The 15,530-nt window shown below is 40.5% G+C and overlaps 3 protein-coding genes and 2 long non-coding RNA genes across 26 annotated transcripts in view; 3 read left to right on the top strand and 2 right to left on the bottom strand.

The window, feature by feature from the left end:
• LOC124192437 (uncharacterized protein CG43867-like) overlaps positions 1-4,313 on the top strand; it is a 31,350-nt gene extending 27,037 nt beyond the window's left edge. For 6 of the 8 annotated variants that reach the window (XM_046585708.1, XM_046585709.1, XM_046585707.1 and 3 more), the window contains 10 exons: positions 27-353; positions 416-707; positions 779-891; positions 971-1,240; positions 1,725-2,141; positions 2,221-2,376; positions 2,443-2,822; positions 2,890-3,019; positions 3,095-3,328; positions 3,407-4,313. In XM_046585708.1, the coding sequence (XP_046441664.1) occupies positions 27-353; positions 416-707; positions 779-891; positions 971-1,240; positions 1,725-2,141; positions 2,221-2,376; positions 2,443-2,822; positions 2,890-3,019; positions 3,095-3,328; positions 3,407-3,703 (2,616 nt within the window). In that variant the 3' untranslated portion in view covers positions 3,704-4,313. The remainder of the gene's footprint in view (positions 1-26; positions 354-415; positions 708-778; positions 892-970; positions 1,241-1,724; positions 2,142-2,220; positions 2,377-2,442; positions 2,823-2,889; positions 3,020-3,094; positions 3,329-3,406) is intronic. The other 2 variants (XM_046585711.1, XM_046585710.1) reach the window with 1 other exon arrangement.
• A 329-nt stretch (positions 4,314-4,642) lies between these two features.
• LOC124192439 (phosphopantothenoylcysteine decarboxylase-like) lies at positions 4,643-5,703 on the bottom strand. Its single transcript, XM_046585715.1, has 2 exons — positions 5,000-5,703; positions 4,643-4,927 (listed from the first exon to the last, which is right to left on the bottom strand). Exons 1-2 carry the CDS (start codon positions 5,282-5,284, stop codon positions 4,667-4,669), a joined length of 546 nt encoding a protein of 181 aa, XP_046441671.1. The 5' UTR covers positions 5,285-5,703; the 3' UTR covers positions 4,643-4,666.
• Positions 5,704-6,841: 1,138 nt separating this feature from the next.
• On the top strand, positions 6,842-9,530 carry LOC124192436. Of its 3 annotated transcripts, none has more exons than XR_006873717.1 (8): positions 6,842-7,344; positions 7,433-7,752; positions 7,822-8,208; positions 8,288-8,380; positions 8,439-8,528; positions 8,608-8,820; positions 8,880-9,019; positions 9,112-9,530. It is a non-coding gene; the product is annotated as an uncharacterized LOC124192436 (long non-coding RNA). The 3 variants fall into 3 exon arrangements; XR_006873715.1 differs by having other exon boundaries at positions 8,439-8,547; XR_006873716.1 differs by having other exon boundaries at positions 8,439-8,547; positions 8,880-9,530.
• A 441-nt stretch (positions 9,531-9,971) lies between these two features.
• Positions 9,972-12,014, top strand: LOC124192282. Of its 13 annotated transcripts, none has more exons than XR_006873649.1 (8): positions 9,972-10,083; positions 10,180-10,289; positions 10,365-10,459; positions 10,516-10,655; positions 10,718-10,856; positions 10,981-11,287; positions 11,348-11,494; positions 11,712-12,014. XR_006873649.1 is itself a non-coding variant. In XM_046585498.1 (3 exons), the coding sequence occupies exons 1-3, from the start codon at positions 11,139-11,141 to the stop codon at positions 11,789-11,791; spliced, it is 360 nt and encodes a 119-aa protein (XP_046441454.1). In that variant the 5' UTR covers positions 11,017-11,138; the 3' UTR covers positions 11,792-12,014. The 13 variants fall into 13 exon arrangements, 1 of the variants encoding a protein (XP_046441454.1); XR_006873658.1 differs by having other exon boundaries at positions 9,973-10,083; positions 10,365-10,379; XR_006873659.1 differs by having other exon boundaries at positions 9,980-10,289; positions 11,364-11,494.
• A 566-nt stretch (positions 12,015-12,580) lies between these two features.
• On the bottom strand, positions 12,581-14,260 carry LOC124193289. Its single transcript, XR_006874140.1, has 4 exons — positions 14,176-14,260; positions 13,529-14,064; positions 13,093-13,445; positions 12,581-13,030 (listed from the first exon to the last, which is right to left on the bottom strand). It is a non-coding gene; the product is annotated as an uncharacterized LOC124193289 (long non-coding RNA).
• Positions 14,261-15,530: the final 1,270 nt, after the last annotated feature.

Raw genomic sequence — 15,530 nt, 5'->3', positions numbered from 1 at the left:
TGATTCTGTTTTTCACTTTCTTCCAGAGCGATGTTGGCAGAAAGCCTCAGGGTCAAATTTCGCTGGACGATAGCTGTCGTGTATGGCGAGCGGATGGGGCTGCCACGTTTGAGATCTCCACTTCAAAGAAGACGCATTATTTAACGGCCGACTCGAGCGGCACCGTAGACGAGTGGGTGCGCATCCTGCAGAACGTGGTTCGCCGTAACACGACCCGAATCCTTTTAGGTCGCGAGGACCAGAAACCGACGCTAGAAGGATGGATAGTCAAAGTGAAGCACGGCCATTCGAAACGCTGCTGGTGTATGCTGGTTGGTAAAACCTTCCTCTACTTCAAAGCGCCAACGGATCAGGTAAATCATTCATTCAATCTTTTATCAAGCGCATCATTATATTTTCCATTTCATGTCCATAGGTTCCACAAGGTCAGATCAGCATGCGAGACGCCCGCGTCGAAGAGCTTGAGCATGTTTCAGATTCCGACAGCGAAGAAGCCGAGTGCAACTCGATGGCTACTGCGAGATCGGCCAATTTGACGGTGGGCATCTTTCCGCCTCATGAAGACCCTACGTATCTACTACTGGCTAATAAACAAGAAAAAGACGCTTGGCTCTACCAATTGACGATCGTTTCGGGGGGTGGAGCCCACAGCGGAACGCAGTACGAGCAAATGATTCAGAAGCTGATGGAAACGGATGGAGATCCAAGTATGCTTTTCATCCTCTTCCGTATTGAGGCCAATTTCCGTAACAACCTTTTTGATTAATCAATTATTTAGATTGCAATTTGTGGCGGAATCCTTTACTGATTCACTCAAAAGACAGCATCACGTCTCCTCTGACGACTCTGCCATCAGAGAGTTTACATAACGAAGCCATCAAATTGTTCAAAGTACGAGATTGCGTGATTATTCTTCGTAACGGCGATGGAATCTGATTAACAGTCATTTTTTTTTTTTTTAAATTCCCAGGCTATTCAACTGTTCACATCGGCGTTACTGGACTCGGCAGGCATCGATTATCATGTCGTGCTGGCTCAAAATGCGCTCCATCAATGTCTGGGTTTGATTGAGTTGCAACCCGAGTTGATTTGCGCGCTGATTAAGCAGACGTCGCGTGTCCAGCCGCAGAGTCAGCAGCCTGCGGTCGGCGTTACCGGCGTCGGCAGCAAGTGGGGCGGTGGGCAGGTAAATCGCTCGGCGCTGCACAAAATCTCGAAACCCGCCAAACAATCCACTCATGTAAGTGGTGCTTGAGCTTTTTTGATATTTTTGTTGACAAAATTATGATACGTTTACTTCAAAACATTGCTCACCAGCCGAAACATTTCCTCCGAGGTTGTTTTGCATGAAATTTAGTCCGAACTTTTTATTCAACTTGCAAACAAATTAGTCAGCTTACAATTACTTTTTATAGTTTTATTTCCGATCAAATCATAATAGGAAAAGGCCAGAAATGGGGAATTTACCTTCTGTTAAATGATAACGTTCAACTTTCTTATGCTCTTTGATTTGCATTTAGTGACCGAAAGATGTACTTTTATTTGCGCACTTTTCAGCATCGGCTTTTCATTGTTCCATTTTTGAATTCAATTTTTCACTTTTCTCTTGCAATTTGTATTGGTCACTAATTTTCAGATGCGATGTTTAGATTCTGCTTTAGCTGTTATTTTTCTCTTGCCGTTTCAAGCATTTGATCAAGTTTTTTCTCCCTAATTTTATTTAGAAATTGTCCACAATTTCTTCATTACCGCCATCTTCGGGATCCGGATCACATAATCTTCATCACTCTGGCTCAATTTCGAGCGGTTCCGCTTCGTCCACCGATAGCAAATCCGTTAGCGCATCGTTCACCTTCGTTCAAGGCTGGCAGTTGCTGGCATTAACTGTTTCTCTCTTCGCTCCTCGCAACAACAAGCTACTGTGGTATCTTCGGTTACATTTGAAACGCAATGCTGACACGAAGACCGAGATGGGAAAATATGCCTCATACTGTCAACGTGCCCTGGAACGAACTCTTCAAATGGGTCCACGAGAAGCCAAACCGTCGAGGATGGAAGTTCTCTCCATCCTGCTCAAAAACCCCTATCATCATTCACTGCCACACGCTATCCCTGTTCACTTCCTCAACGGAACCTACCAGGTGTGATGCACTTTTGAACATTTTGTTTCAACTTCCGTTTCAATTTTAATTTAATCGTTATTTCGTTTGTTACTTAAAGGTGGTTGGCTTCGACGGCTCCACAACGGTCGAAGAGTTTTTAGTGACGCTCAATCGCGAAATTGGTTGCCGGGACGTGAGTCAGTCTGGTTTCGCACTGTTTAGCGATGACCCAATAGAAAAAGATGAGGAACATTGGTTGGAACCCAAAACTAAGGTACAATCATTTAAATTAAATGTTGCTACTGGTTTCAACGATTTAACTCTGCCGATTTGATTGCAGCTATGCGACATTATATCCAAGTGGGAAACGGCGCTGCGAGAGAAGGGTTTGGGAAAATTCCAAAACACCAAAGTCATTCGACTCACGTATCGTCACCGCCTCTTTTGGCGCAGCAATATCAAAGGCGAAACGGAGCGGGAACGACTGTTGTATTGCTACCAGACAGCCCAGAGAATATCCGACAATAGATTCCCTCTGACGAAAGAGTTGGCTATCGAACTGGCGGCCATTATGTCACAGATCGACGGCGGTGATTACAACTCTGAACGGGGGCGAGGAAGCGGTGGAAGTTCCGGTCATTTGCATCAAGGAGCAATGCAGGCTTTAGAGCGCTTTATTCCAAGACGCTACAAGGACGGAATTTCGCAAGAAGAGTTAAAGTACGTTCTATCCATCATTGAGTGAGAAAATCAAATTAACCTTTGTCCGCATTATTCGTCGATTCAGGGAAATGGCAGACGCTATAACGGATAAGTGGACAGCGTTGAAAGGGCGAAGCATTGCCGATTGTGTACGAATTTATTTGACGTGCACGCGTAAATGGCCTTTCTTTGGTGCAGCTCTCTTCCATGCCAAGGTATAATCTTATCTTTTGCTGTGGTTCTGATGGTAAGTCCAGGGTATTAATGTCGCCGTCATTTTCTGTTTGTAGGTTAACGCTGGAGGAGGAAATTCAGATCTGGAAGGAGCATCTGTTTGGCTAGCTGTTAACGAAGAGACGATTACACTTCTTGACGTGACATCGATGCAATCGGTGGCCCGTGTGCCTTATTCGGCCGTGGTCACCTTCGGAGGCTGTCAGGATGATCTCATGGTTGTTGTCAACAACTGCGATATACAAGGGCCTGGAACGCAAAAGATGCTTTTTTCTCTTCCCAAACCCAAGGTGCGTTCGAGTTTATTTCAGTGTGTGTAACTACAAAATCTATATTTTAAAATATGGTTTTCTTTGACAATTTGACAGATATTGGAATTGACGTTGCTAATAGCTGACTACATGAACGCTCTTGGTTGCGTTTTACCCAACACGCCGAACGCGTCGTTGTCTCGACTTGAATCTCGCCGATCCGGACGCAGTAAAACCAAAGAACGTGATAGTGATCGAAGTGGTTCCATGAGTCATCGGATACAGGCCAGCGCCGAACCGGATATTCTTCGCGCTACTCCAGAAATGGAAAGCAAGATGCAACATCACCATCATCACCAGCACCATTATCATGAAGATACTGGCAACAAGCGTCGTATTACTGCCGACAGCTGACAACTGACTAATGAGTCATGTTGTCACCTGTTTGACTGTGCCGAGCTTGTTAGCTGATATACGGCCATGTATGGTGCGAAAGAAGAGGAGGACTAAACAAAAATGGTTTCCCTCGTGTGCCTTTGTTAGAGGAGCAGTATGGTGAGAGCAGAAGCGAGAAAAGATAAGTCTTCCACAACCTCTTTTTTCGGGAGATTCTGCACCTAAAACACAATATTCATCCGCTTCTTTCCCGTTGCCATTCTCGTCCCGCTGCTTATCTAGAATTCAAGCCTTGTGAACGTAAAGGACTCGTTGCTGACCGTTACATGTTCAATTAAGTACGAGTACGGTATTATTTGTGTCCCTTTTTAAATTTTGTGGCAAAAAAAACAAAACAAAACAAACAAACATAAAAAAAAAAAAATAAGAGCAGCCAAAACGAATTGTCCGGCAAATGGTACTTCATCTCGTGTGTTTGTGTGTGTGTATCTTCTAGTCCGCTACTTTATATCCGACAGGTCCTCATCCATATATAACATTTAAAGAACTCGAGCTGTGTGCGTGCGTGTTCGTATGTGTGCGTATTTTATTTTCCTCAAAGGCAATAAATATCCTACGTTAACTCTAATTTCATCAGTGTAATGATGGCATCTAATTGTGGGCATAAAAACCACACATTCCAAGGTTTATCTGATTTGGTGGCAGCACTGAGAAATTTGTGAAAATTCAATATATTTTTTAGATACTTGGAGTTATGTTTAAAAAAAACAGCACTATATATATTTAAAATTTAATTTACAACCACACCATGGTGAGTATTATGTTTATATTTTAAAATAAATAAAATGAAGAAGAAATTTCTAAGGTTCATTCCAATAATTAGTGCAGTGAGGGGACTGGCTAATTTAAGTTATGGAATGCTGCTCAAACTAGAAAGAACTGATGTGACAAGTTTAGTTTAGATTTCATACTGCTGTATTATTAAGCCAATTTTTGAGACATATTTAACACTTCATCAACTATTGTCTTTACTTCTGCCATGGCACCTACTCCTGAGTCACCACACACCAAGGTTTTGGATACACAAGGTATTTCAATGTAGCCAAATGATTTCAGTTTAAGTATGTGCTCTGCTGTAAGTGGGTGATTCCACATATATGTGTTCATTGCTGGGCAGAACAACAGGGGCTTTTTCAAGTCCCATGCTCGCACTGTACAAGTCAGAAGGTTGTCACATATACCCTGTATATGAAGTAAAATAATTTATTGTCAATTAGATTTGAAAGCATAATAGTTTGAAGCAGAATAACTTACTTGAGCAATTTTTGCAAGGCTATTGGCATCTAGTGGTGCTACTACTAATATATCAGCCCATTTTCTAAGATCAATATGGAGAACTGGGTCTCCTCTTTCTTTCCACAAGTTCCATTCATCGTCATCAACCCAAACTTTGCAATTGATGGTTTGTCTCGACAAGAAATGCTTTGCACATTCTGTAGCAACAACCTGCACTTCAAAGTTACTGTTTTTCAGCTGATCCACTAGTTCGCTAAGTTTGATTGTAGCAACACTTCCTGTGCAACCAATCAACACCTTCATGTTTATTGCTTATTCTCTTCACTGATGTCACCGAATCCTAACTTAGTCCACTCTTCCCTGACCATCAGCTGTTTCTGCATACGGCAGTCAAGATACTCTTTTGATAGCTGACGACACTCACTACTTTGATTACTGTTTTCTCGCAGGCAAATCATGTATCGCAACATGTTTATTTTGCACTCGCCTTCATGATCCAGAGGAAAGCTCCCTTTCAAAGGTCCGGTAGGTGTGAAATTTTTTTGACCAAAAGTGTTTGAGGCCATTGAACTGTGAGTTTTTTCCCGATGTATGGTGTAAAAACTTCACATAAATGGATTAGTTTATACTTTAATAGTTTAATCTGTCAAATTTATTTGCCGCTAAAGTTTACTTTCTAACCAAAAAACCAGCAGATGACGGCGAATGAAGACAAAGCTAGTACAAACTAGTTCACGTTTCTACCGCTAGATGACATTTGATTGATGACATGATTTTTTTGGTTATTTTTTGAGGTTTTGTTTCTAAATAGTTCTCTGGAAACTATCTGCTATTATTACACACATCTCTGTATCTCTATATATATTTGTATTCCTAAATGATCTACATTTGTGTTATTGCCACATTAGGGTTTTTTTAATGGAGCATGGAAATTCCCGTTTTAGGTTTTTCTCACAAGTCCGAACTCCGAAGTCCCTGAATGCCTGAATATTTTGTATTCGCACACCAGGATTGTTCCAGTGTCAACATTTTTGCTACTTTTGAGAACTTATTGACCGAGAAGGCGAGAAAAGAGGTTTCTAACAAGGCTCAACTGTGTGCACATCATGAAATAAGATAAGAAAATAAATAAGATATCATGGATAAGATCGCAAAGGAATATTTTAAAAAAGCCGACTGTCATTCAAACGGATCGAAATGGAAGATTTATTCGTTCACCGAAGAAACGAGTCAAATGACTCAAATGTCAATTGGTATAAAGTGAGTTTTAAGCGATAACCATTTCATTTAGTATTCATTTTTATAATGGTTGTTGTAGACCCATCCCCAGCAACGACAACCTGCAGAAGGAAAGGTATGTAAAACTTGTTATGCAGAGGTTGGGTGAGAACGACACGTGTTACACAACCATTTGGTATTCATTTTGATATTGGTTGTTGTAGACCCACCCCCAGCAACCTGCAGAAGGAAAGGCCAGTAACACACTCGAAGGTCACGGAGATCTTTACCAAAAACGTGTCATGCAGTGGTGTAGAGGTTGGGTAAGAACGGGATGTGTTGCAATCATTATCAAGCAGGTAGAACACCCGCAAGGCTTTAGAGGTGAGGGTGAGAAAAAAAATCGTATAAAAGGAGAGAGAAAAGGCGAAGGAAAGTCAGTCGAGTGAGCATCTCCGACACGTCAACAACTGCAGCGCACTCACCATCTGCCTTCTTCACCGTATTGCCAGTTCGCAACCATGGGTAAATGTTCTAGTCTTTACATGGAATTATTTGTTAATGGCAATTATTTTCTGTTTGTTTTATTATGTAAGTTACTATTGATTGAATATTAATGTTTGAATTTTTTTTACTGTCTAGTTAACTAAGGCGTCGTATGCTGTTGGGTGTTGTATCGTTGAAGGCTGGGTCGACCACTGGTGTACCGATGTCTCCTGGGTATGGCGGATGCCAAACCGCAACGCTGCCGCCTTACTACACAACAACAACATACGCAACAACCGGTTCCTACACCACCAAGGCTCAAGAGTGTTACAATTCATGATGCCCCGAGTTGCTACCCCGAACCCCGAGTTACATCACCAGAGGCGGAGTACTACACCGAGGCTCCTAAGTACTACAACCGCAATACTACACGTCTATGTATGCTGCCCCTGCCTACTACACCGAGGCCCCGCATTACTACGACACCGAAGCGCTCAAGTACTACACTACAACCTACGCTGCCCCGAGCTACTACACCTACGTACCAAAGAATTACTGTGCGTAAAAGGAGTCGTTGAAAAAAGAAGTCGTGCCCAAACTGCAGTGCCTTATCTGTCGCCAACAGGATTCCTCATCGTGTAACCGATTCTCAATTATGGGTAAGTATTCTTTTTTTTTACATTGATTTTTGTATCGATTTATTTTTTTCTAATGTTGTTGTAATGTTTAAATTTCTTTTCTGTTTAGTCAACTATGGCGTCGTGCTCCTGTTGGTTGTTGTATCGTTGATGGCTGGATCGACCACTGATGTACCAATGTCTCCGCAAACAAAACCGCAACGCCGCACCTACCTCCACCTCCTAACTTACGCAACGAGGTTCCTGCACCACGGTCTTCCAGTACTACACCACTAAAGCACCGGAGTTTTATACCACAACTTACGCTGCCCCGAGTCACTACACTGACGCCCTGAAGTATTACTCTGCCCCGAGTTACTACACCATCAAGGCGACGGAGTACTACATGACAACGCATGCTGTCCCATCCGACTACACCGAGGCTCCCAAGTATTACTCTGTTCACAGCTACTTACTGCACCTATTTTCCTAACTACTGTTCCTAACTACTGTTCCCAGCTGCTACCCGAGGTTCCCGCTAATTACTTCGCCAAAACGGTCGAGTACTACACCGAAGCGGCAAGTCCTTCTGTGCCCCGATCTACACAACAACAACTGAGGCGACCAAGAATTACGCAGTCCCGACTTGACACACAAAAGCTGCTCTTTCGTGTTAAATTGAACTGAAACACTACACTGATGCTCCAGTCTACTACACCACGACCTACGCTACACCTAGCTACAACACCGCAGCTCCCAAGTACTACACCGAAGAAGCTGCCTATTGCACAACTACGTACGCTGCCTAGTTTACTACACCGAGGAATTCAATTATAACCCTGTCTGGGCTTTCTTCGTTGCCTTCCAAATTTTATTCTTCACATGGAGAACTTAAGAATAATTTAAGTAATTATGTTGGTCAAGTTGTAACTATCAGGCTACAGAAATAGTTAATTGATGACTGAGTTATTACTTTGCTTCTCAGTTGTAGAAATTTCGATTTAGTGTACAATGGACATGCGGTTTTGGTGCCGGTCGATATGTCAATCCCTATTCCATTAATCACTGTTATTGAAAGGTAATTTTTTTTTCAGTTCACAACTTTAGTATTAATAATTTTCCTTAATTTTGTTTAGGTTTGGATGTCAAGTGTCAACTCAGTGGATGAATTCTATACAAAGACAATTATCACTCCTGAAATTGTAGCAGTGGAAGGAGTGGTGTTGGTACTAGAACATTTTTATGGTATAGGTTTTTCAATTTTCTCAATTTAGTGCTTATTGATTCCCATTTTTAACCTCACAGGCAAAAAGAGGGTTTTGCAGAATGTTTTATCAAAACCTTTGTTTTTGTTTGACTGTGTAGTTTGACTGTTATTTTTTTCTTGGATTAAGTCCGTCTCCTTGCCTGTGCATGTGGTAAAGAATCCATTCAATAATTCAACTAAATATCGAAATTTTTCGATATTTTCCTGCTGGTCATGAGGATTGGATTTGTGCCTTAGCCTATATTGTGAAGGTATTACTGTTAATGTTAAATACTCTCGAATACTACAGTTTTTTATATTGCTTCCATAGTTATGATTTGTCCCCCATCTTTTGGATGTTTCGGGATCCTTCTGGAGCAGAATAGAAAGTTGTCCGAGTTTTCGAAGTTCCTCACTATTTTCTATGGAATTTGGTTTAAATTTGTCGTATTGATCAACCAATGACATAACGTAATATTGTGTTTTTTTTAATCAACCTTCCCGCTTGTATTCATAATTTTCGCATTTTTTCGACGGTACTCGATGGTAATGGCATGCATCAGTCTGCTGCGAGTAGTCTATGGATCTGGTGTTATGCTGAAATGTAGAATCATGACTTGAAGTGGAATAACTGCAAGAAGACTTCTTGAAATGGTAATTGGATAATCCAATTTGGATTGAAATTATGTTGAATAATATCCTCAAAAGAAAGGTATAGATGGTTGGTATAGTAGTTGAAGTCTAGGAAAAATTACAATCTACTTGATTTTATTTATATTGATTTTAGTAATTGCTAATTGGAAAACTTTGGTTTACTATAGACTTAAATTGCTTGTATCAAAATAATTTTTAAGAGCTGTTGCTTAATTCAATTAACTCCTGTCATTTAAATATATGTTCCTTAATAGAAATTTAAGTATGTTTAAAAGTGTAATAGCCAGGTAAAATCTCTTATTCATTGCTTTAATACAATTCAAAAGTATTTTGGTTGTGACCTGCCGGTGCAAGCTGTCGTCGAATGGCTTCTGAAGATTCTGAAATCCTGGAATGTGTTGATGTTCTGGCAAATATATTGTTCGTTCAGCTTATTTGTGATTAGGTTGAAATAGTCTATGTAATGTTTGAAGTAGATAAGATCTGCGCATGTCTGTTAAGTACCGTCCCTAACTAACCAACATCAACCGATGATCACTGATCATTCACCCGCTGTGAAATTAGCAAAACCGGTCTTGCACTCTGTTATACTTACATATTAGTTTTAATAAATTTGGAAATATTTTATCTTCATGGAATATTTAAAATACAATCTTAAATTCCCAACTTATTTTCATCTAATTCTTCTGTTTGTTGTTTTCATAACATATTCTATTTTTCAAAAATAAAAATATTTGGGTTCTATTGTCGGTAGAGTTCTTCTGTCTTTGAAGTTACGGTCGCCATACCTCCAATAGATGGTGTCTCGTCGTTTTTCATGTTATGGCTGATTGTCAAAATGTTTCTTAATTTTTATACGAAATCTACCGACTAATTCATCGGTAAATTCAAGTTTATTTTTGTGCAACTTGTTTGTGATGTGATTTATTCCGTATCTGTGTTGGATCATCTTTCAAATTCCTCAAACTTACATGTAGCAAGGAACGGGAAAGGAAACAGTAACATACAAGTAGCCTACCATCGCTACCACCAACCCTCTTTTATTAAAAATCGTCGTTCTGCTGAATGCATTATCCAGTTCATACAGGTAAAAACCAATAATGACTTTGTAACTATTTTTTTAAAACTCAGATTTAGTAAATATTTGTCTAATTATCAGCAGTTTCTATTGATCTTGGTAGGTCACTACTCGTCAATACCCCAGTGTGGACATGTTTGTTTTTCTGAACATGTTTTAAATAATGCATTGGCGTACAAGTATTATTCTTCTTTCAGTTTTAAACTGATGTCATAGATTGTATTTTCTGTCATAGGGAAAGCTACGAAAAATATATCATCTAGGCCAAGGGCAATCTTCAGGTTTATTGCAGCAGCTTAAGAGAAGAATGTGAACAAATGCAGGGCACATATCAACAAGTGTTGTATTTTTCTGAATGTTAAACACGAGCAGTAGGTAACCATTAATTTTAGTTTATTGGATGAATGTTGGAATATTTATTGACATATTTCCTTTAGATTCAACATGACTAACTGTTTGATGCCAAAGTTAGTTGCCTAGTTGGAACTCAACTCACTGTACGTTCTGTAACACAGATAACTGGTGCTGTTGCCTTACAGCCACAGGCAGGAAAATGATTCTTTTCTTCAGAAAATTGTATGTTTTGTTTTTTGTCTTGACCCCCCCCCCCCCCACTTTCTGTTAATATTATAGATTTTTATGTTGAACAAGTTAAGAAGTCTGAAGAGCTAACTAAAAATTGTGTGTATTTGTGTCATAGGGAAAGCTGCTGGAGTAATCTGGTGTTCATGCACATTTGATTCATTTCGTGCCAGCTAGTGAAAGCCGAAAGACATGTCGAATTCAAGCTGAGCTGCTGCTTTCTGTCTGGAAGCAAGCAATCCAGCCGTTGCGTTGAGTCATTTGAACAGGTATCTAATGGCTGTCAATAGGTGGCTGTCGAAAGCTGGCTGGAATGTCCACCAGGTAGCGCGAGTGTCTTCAGGGACGCATTTCGGCCATTTTGTTCCAAGACACAGCAGAAATGGGTTGCTGGTTGTGACGTTTCTCGCGATGAAAATTAAAAGGTATTTATTGTTAATTTCCTATTGTTATTGATTGTAAAATATTTATGTGAAAATTTACAGGTTATTTATCACGTAGAAACCAATTTGCCAAATCATTCATCTCACACTTGGAATTGCCTGTTCATTGCCGAAATGGCGTGCCTCGTGTGTCTCGCTGCCTGTTCTTAGGAGTTAGGGCGTACTTCTCATCACATGCAACAGTAAAAAGTAATTATTTTGATCAAATGTCTTGCAAAAGTACTACAGATTTAGTTAAAATGACTAGAGAGTAGACCAATTTGCTGTGCTACTATAGAAATTTGGAATCAGATATCAAAGTTATTCTGTTTGACTGCGTAGATCTCTGTTACTCTTTGTATTCTTTTGTCATAACGAGTGTGTACGCAGTTGTGTTTCTCAAAAATAATTTTATTTTCTTAAATAGGTATTACAAACGCTTCTTTAAAGCTGTTGGGGTTACCTTGTTGCAGCCAAATGGTGAAAGGTGTGACGAAGACAGATTGAACCGTTGTATGCAGCATGAGGTTGCAGTGTGATCCAGTAGTAGCTGTGTTGGACCTGAAATTGCTATGCTGTTGTAGCCGAGCTGTTCCATCTGGGTTCCTGACTTCAAATTTTTAAGTTGTCGTTTGTGTTTTAATCCATGCCATATGAAATTGCTCCGCCAGTGATATTTGTGTTCTGACTTGAAAGTGTTTGATCTGTCGTCTTTTGAGTTTTCATTCAATCATGCAGTATACGACTGAGGCAACTTGATCAATATCAGGTTTGACACAGTCGAGAACTGCTAGATAAAACAAGCTTTCTGCGCCAAACAAATAATAACTTGCACATAACTTGCATCATGTTATTATCGCGGTAGAGAAAGCGACAGGCCCCCCCCCCTGGGGGCCATAGGAAAAATAAATGTATGTGAATATTAAAAAATAAAATTTTGAAAGCAATAAAATATTCTGATCAAATTTTTTCGCGATAATTATTTAAAAACTTCGTGTAGGGGGAATTTTTTTAAATTTTTTTTCAAAAACAAAAGTCTGGACTTAGCAGAAATAATGGAAGGTGAATTTGGAATTTTTCAATAAAAATATTGTTGGACGACTTTGAATTTTACGTTAGAAAAATGTATTGAAAGAAATTTAATATTATTAAAGTGTAAATTGAGTTTGAATTTTTATTGTTGTTTTGCAAGATCAATTGTTAGAGTTTACATGGCACTCAGTAATATTTTCTCACATCACGAAATTATCAGCAGGAGAATAGGTACTACAGGAGAAAATAGATACATACACGTAATTTATCGATCAATCTTGTATTTCAGCAATATTTCAACACATTCAGAGATATACTTGAGAACTTCGATGTATAGGTAGGAGCAACATAAGTAGTGCTGACAAAGTCAGGAGAATTGCTGGTCTAAAACATATGAACATCAGATGGTAGTAGTTTGGAGCAGGGTAATACTTAAATTCCTCGGTGTAGTATACCAGGCAGCGTACGTGGTTGTGTAATAGGCGGCTTCTTCGGTGTACTGAGGGCTGCGGTGTTGTAACTAGGTGTAGCGTAGGTCGTGGTGTAGTAGACTGGAGCATCAGTGTAGTGTTTCAGTTCAACAAAGCACGAAAGAACAGCTTCTGCGTAGCAAGTCGGGACTGCGTTGTGTAGATCGGGGTAGAGAAGTACTTTGCCACTTCGGTGTAGTACTCGGCCGTTTTGGTGGAGAAAGCGGGAACCTCGGTGTAGCAACTGAAAAAAAGAATAGTACTTAGGAAAATACATGCAGTAAGTAGATGACAACAGAGTAATACTTAGAACCTCGGTGTAGTAGGATGGGCAGCATACGTCATCATGTAGTACTCCGTCACCTTGGTGGTGTAGTAACTCCAGGCAGCATGCGTAGTCATGTAGTACTCCGTCGCCAAGATGGTGTAGTAACTCGGGGCAGAGTAATACTTCAGGGCGTCAGTGTAGTGGCTCGAGGCAGCGTAAGTTGTGGTATAAAACTCCGGTGCTTTAGTGGTGTAGTACTGGAAGACCTCGGTGCAGGAATTGGGCGTCGCGGTTTGGTTTGCACCATACCAAGGAGACATCGGTACACCAGTGGTCGACCATCAAGGCATCAACGATACAAAACCCAACAGGAGCACGACGCCATAGTTATCTAAACAAGAAATAAATTTAACATTAGAACATTAGAAAAAAATAAATTGATACAAAAATCAATGTAAAAATAAGAATATTTACCCATAATTGCGAATCGGTTACACGATGAGGGATACAGTTGGTGACGGATAAGGCACTGCAGTTTGGACACGACTTCTTTTTTTGACGACTCCTTTTACGCACAGTAATTCTTCGGTAGGTAGGTGTAGTAGCTCGGGGCAACGTAGGTTGTAGTGTAGTTCTTGAGCGCTTCGGTGTCGTAGTAATGCGGGGCCTCGGTGTAGTGGGCAGGGACAGCATACACAGACGTGTAGTATTCCGGTACCTTAGTGATGTAGTACTTGGGAGACTCGGTGTAGTACTCCGCCTCTGGTGATATTACTCAGGGTTGAGTTATACTTCGGGATTCGGTGTAGCAGCTCGGGGCATCATGAATTGTGGTGTAACACTCTTGAGCCTTGGTGGTGTAGGAACCGGTTGTTGCGTATGTTGTTGTTGTGTAGTAAGGCGGCAGCGTTGCGGTTTGGCATCCGCCATACCCAGGAGACATCGGTACATCAGTGGTCGACCCAGCCATACAGCATACACCACCCAACAGCATACGACGCCTTAGTTAACTAGACAGTAAAAAAATTCAAACATTAATACTCAATAGTAACTTACATAATAAAACAAACAGAAAATAATTGCCATTAACACATAATTCCATGTAAAGACAGAATATTTACCCATGGTTGCGAACTTGCAATACGGTGAAGAAGGCAGATGGAGAGTGCGCTGCAGTTGTTGCCGTGTCGGAGATGCTCACTCGACTGACTTTCCTTCGCCTTTTCTCTCTCCTTTTATACGATTTTTTTTCTCACCCTCACCTCTAAAGCCTTGCGGGTGTTCTACCTGCTTGATAATGATGCAAAACGTCCGTTCTCACCCAGCCTCTACTCCACTGCATGACACGTTTTTCGTAAAGATCTGCGTGACCTTCGAGTGTGTTACTGGCCTTTCTTTCTACAGGTAGACGTTGCCGGGGATGGGTCTACAAAAACAAATATCAAAATGAATACCAAATGGTTATACGTAACACATCCCGTTCTTACCCAACCTCTACACCACTGCATGACACGTTTTTCGTAAAGATCTCCGTGACCTTCGAGTGTGTTACTGGCCTTTCCTTCTGCAGGTTGCTGGGGGTGGGTCTACAACAACCAAATCAAAATGAATACCAAATGGTTATATGTAACTTCTCGTTCTCACCCAACCTCTACACCACACGTAATACCTCTACACGTTTTTCGTAATGATCTCCGTGACCTTCTAGTGTGAAGGACATGCGGACGCTCCCTTCCTTTTGCAGGTTGACTTTGCTGGGGATGGGTCTACACACAAAAATATCAAAATGAAATACCAAATGGTTAGGTAACGCATCCCGTTCTCACCCAACCTCTACACCACTGCATGAAACTTTTTACCTTTTACGTAATAATCTTTTGACCTTCGAGTATGAAGGACATAAATGTAAACTGGCCTTTCCTTCTGCAGGTTAAGCAGGGATTGGAATGGGTCTACAACAACCAATATAAAAATGAATACTAAATGTTTCTGGCTAAAAACTCACTTAGACACTTTATACCAATAGACATTTGAGTCATTTGACTCGTTCTTCGGTGAAGGAATAAATCTTCCATTTCGAACCATTTGAAGGATAGTCGGCCTTTTTTGAAATTATTCCACTGCAACCTTATCTGACTTTCAAACACATGATCAATACATATTGATTTCATGATGTGCACACAGTTGAGCCTTGTGACGCCTTGTGAAGTGAATGTAAATAACGCCTCCACAAAGCTCCTGTAACCTGAATGTTCACTTAGACCAGCTATAAAATAGAATAGAGGATAGTAATTTCCGGAAGTAGGCGATAGACCAATATGGTTCTTTAACAATGGAGTTTCCATCAAATAATCAAATAAGACACCAATTAATCCCAATTCACATCCAAACTTAAGCTCAACATTTGTGATATGTTTCCCTACTTAAAAACCATTGCCTGATGTAGCCTGTAACATCCTGCATCAGGAATTGAACT

Source organism: Daphnia pulex, chromosome 4 (genome assembly GCF_021134715.1).
Source record: "Daphnia pulex isolate KAP4 chromosome 4, ASM2113471v1".
NCBI classification, from domain to species: domain Eukaryota; kingdom Metazoa; phylum Arthropoda; class Branchiopoda; order Diplostraca; family Daphniidae; genus Daphnia; species Daphnia pulex.
Note: the sequence above shows the minus strand (reverse complement) of the source record. Positions and strands in the feature narration are given on the sequence as shown.

Excerpts from the sequence above, each read along its gene's own strand:
- LOC124192439 (XM_046585715.1), bottom strand. The coding sequence starts at position 5,284 with ATGAAGGTGTTGATTGGTTGCACAGGAAGTGTTGCTACAATCAAACTT. Across the intron at positions 4,928-4,999 it reads GCCTTGCAAAAATTGCTCAA|GGTATATGTGACAACCTTCT; the intron begins GTAAGTTATTCT and ends CTTCATATACAG.
- LOC124192282 (XM_046585498.1), top strand. The coding sequence starts at position 11,139 with ATGGCTGTCAATAGGTGGCTGTCGAAAGCTGGCTGGAATGTCCACCAG. Across the intron at positions 11,288-11,363 it reads CTCGCGATGAAAATTAAAAG|AAACCAATTTGCCAAATCAT; the intron begins GTATTTATTGTT and ends TTTATCACGTAG. Across the intron at positions 11,495-11,711 it reads ATCACATGCAACAGTAAAAA|GTATTACAAACGCTTCTTTA; the intron begins GTAATTATTTTG and ends TTTCTTAAATAG.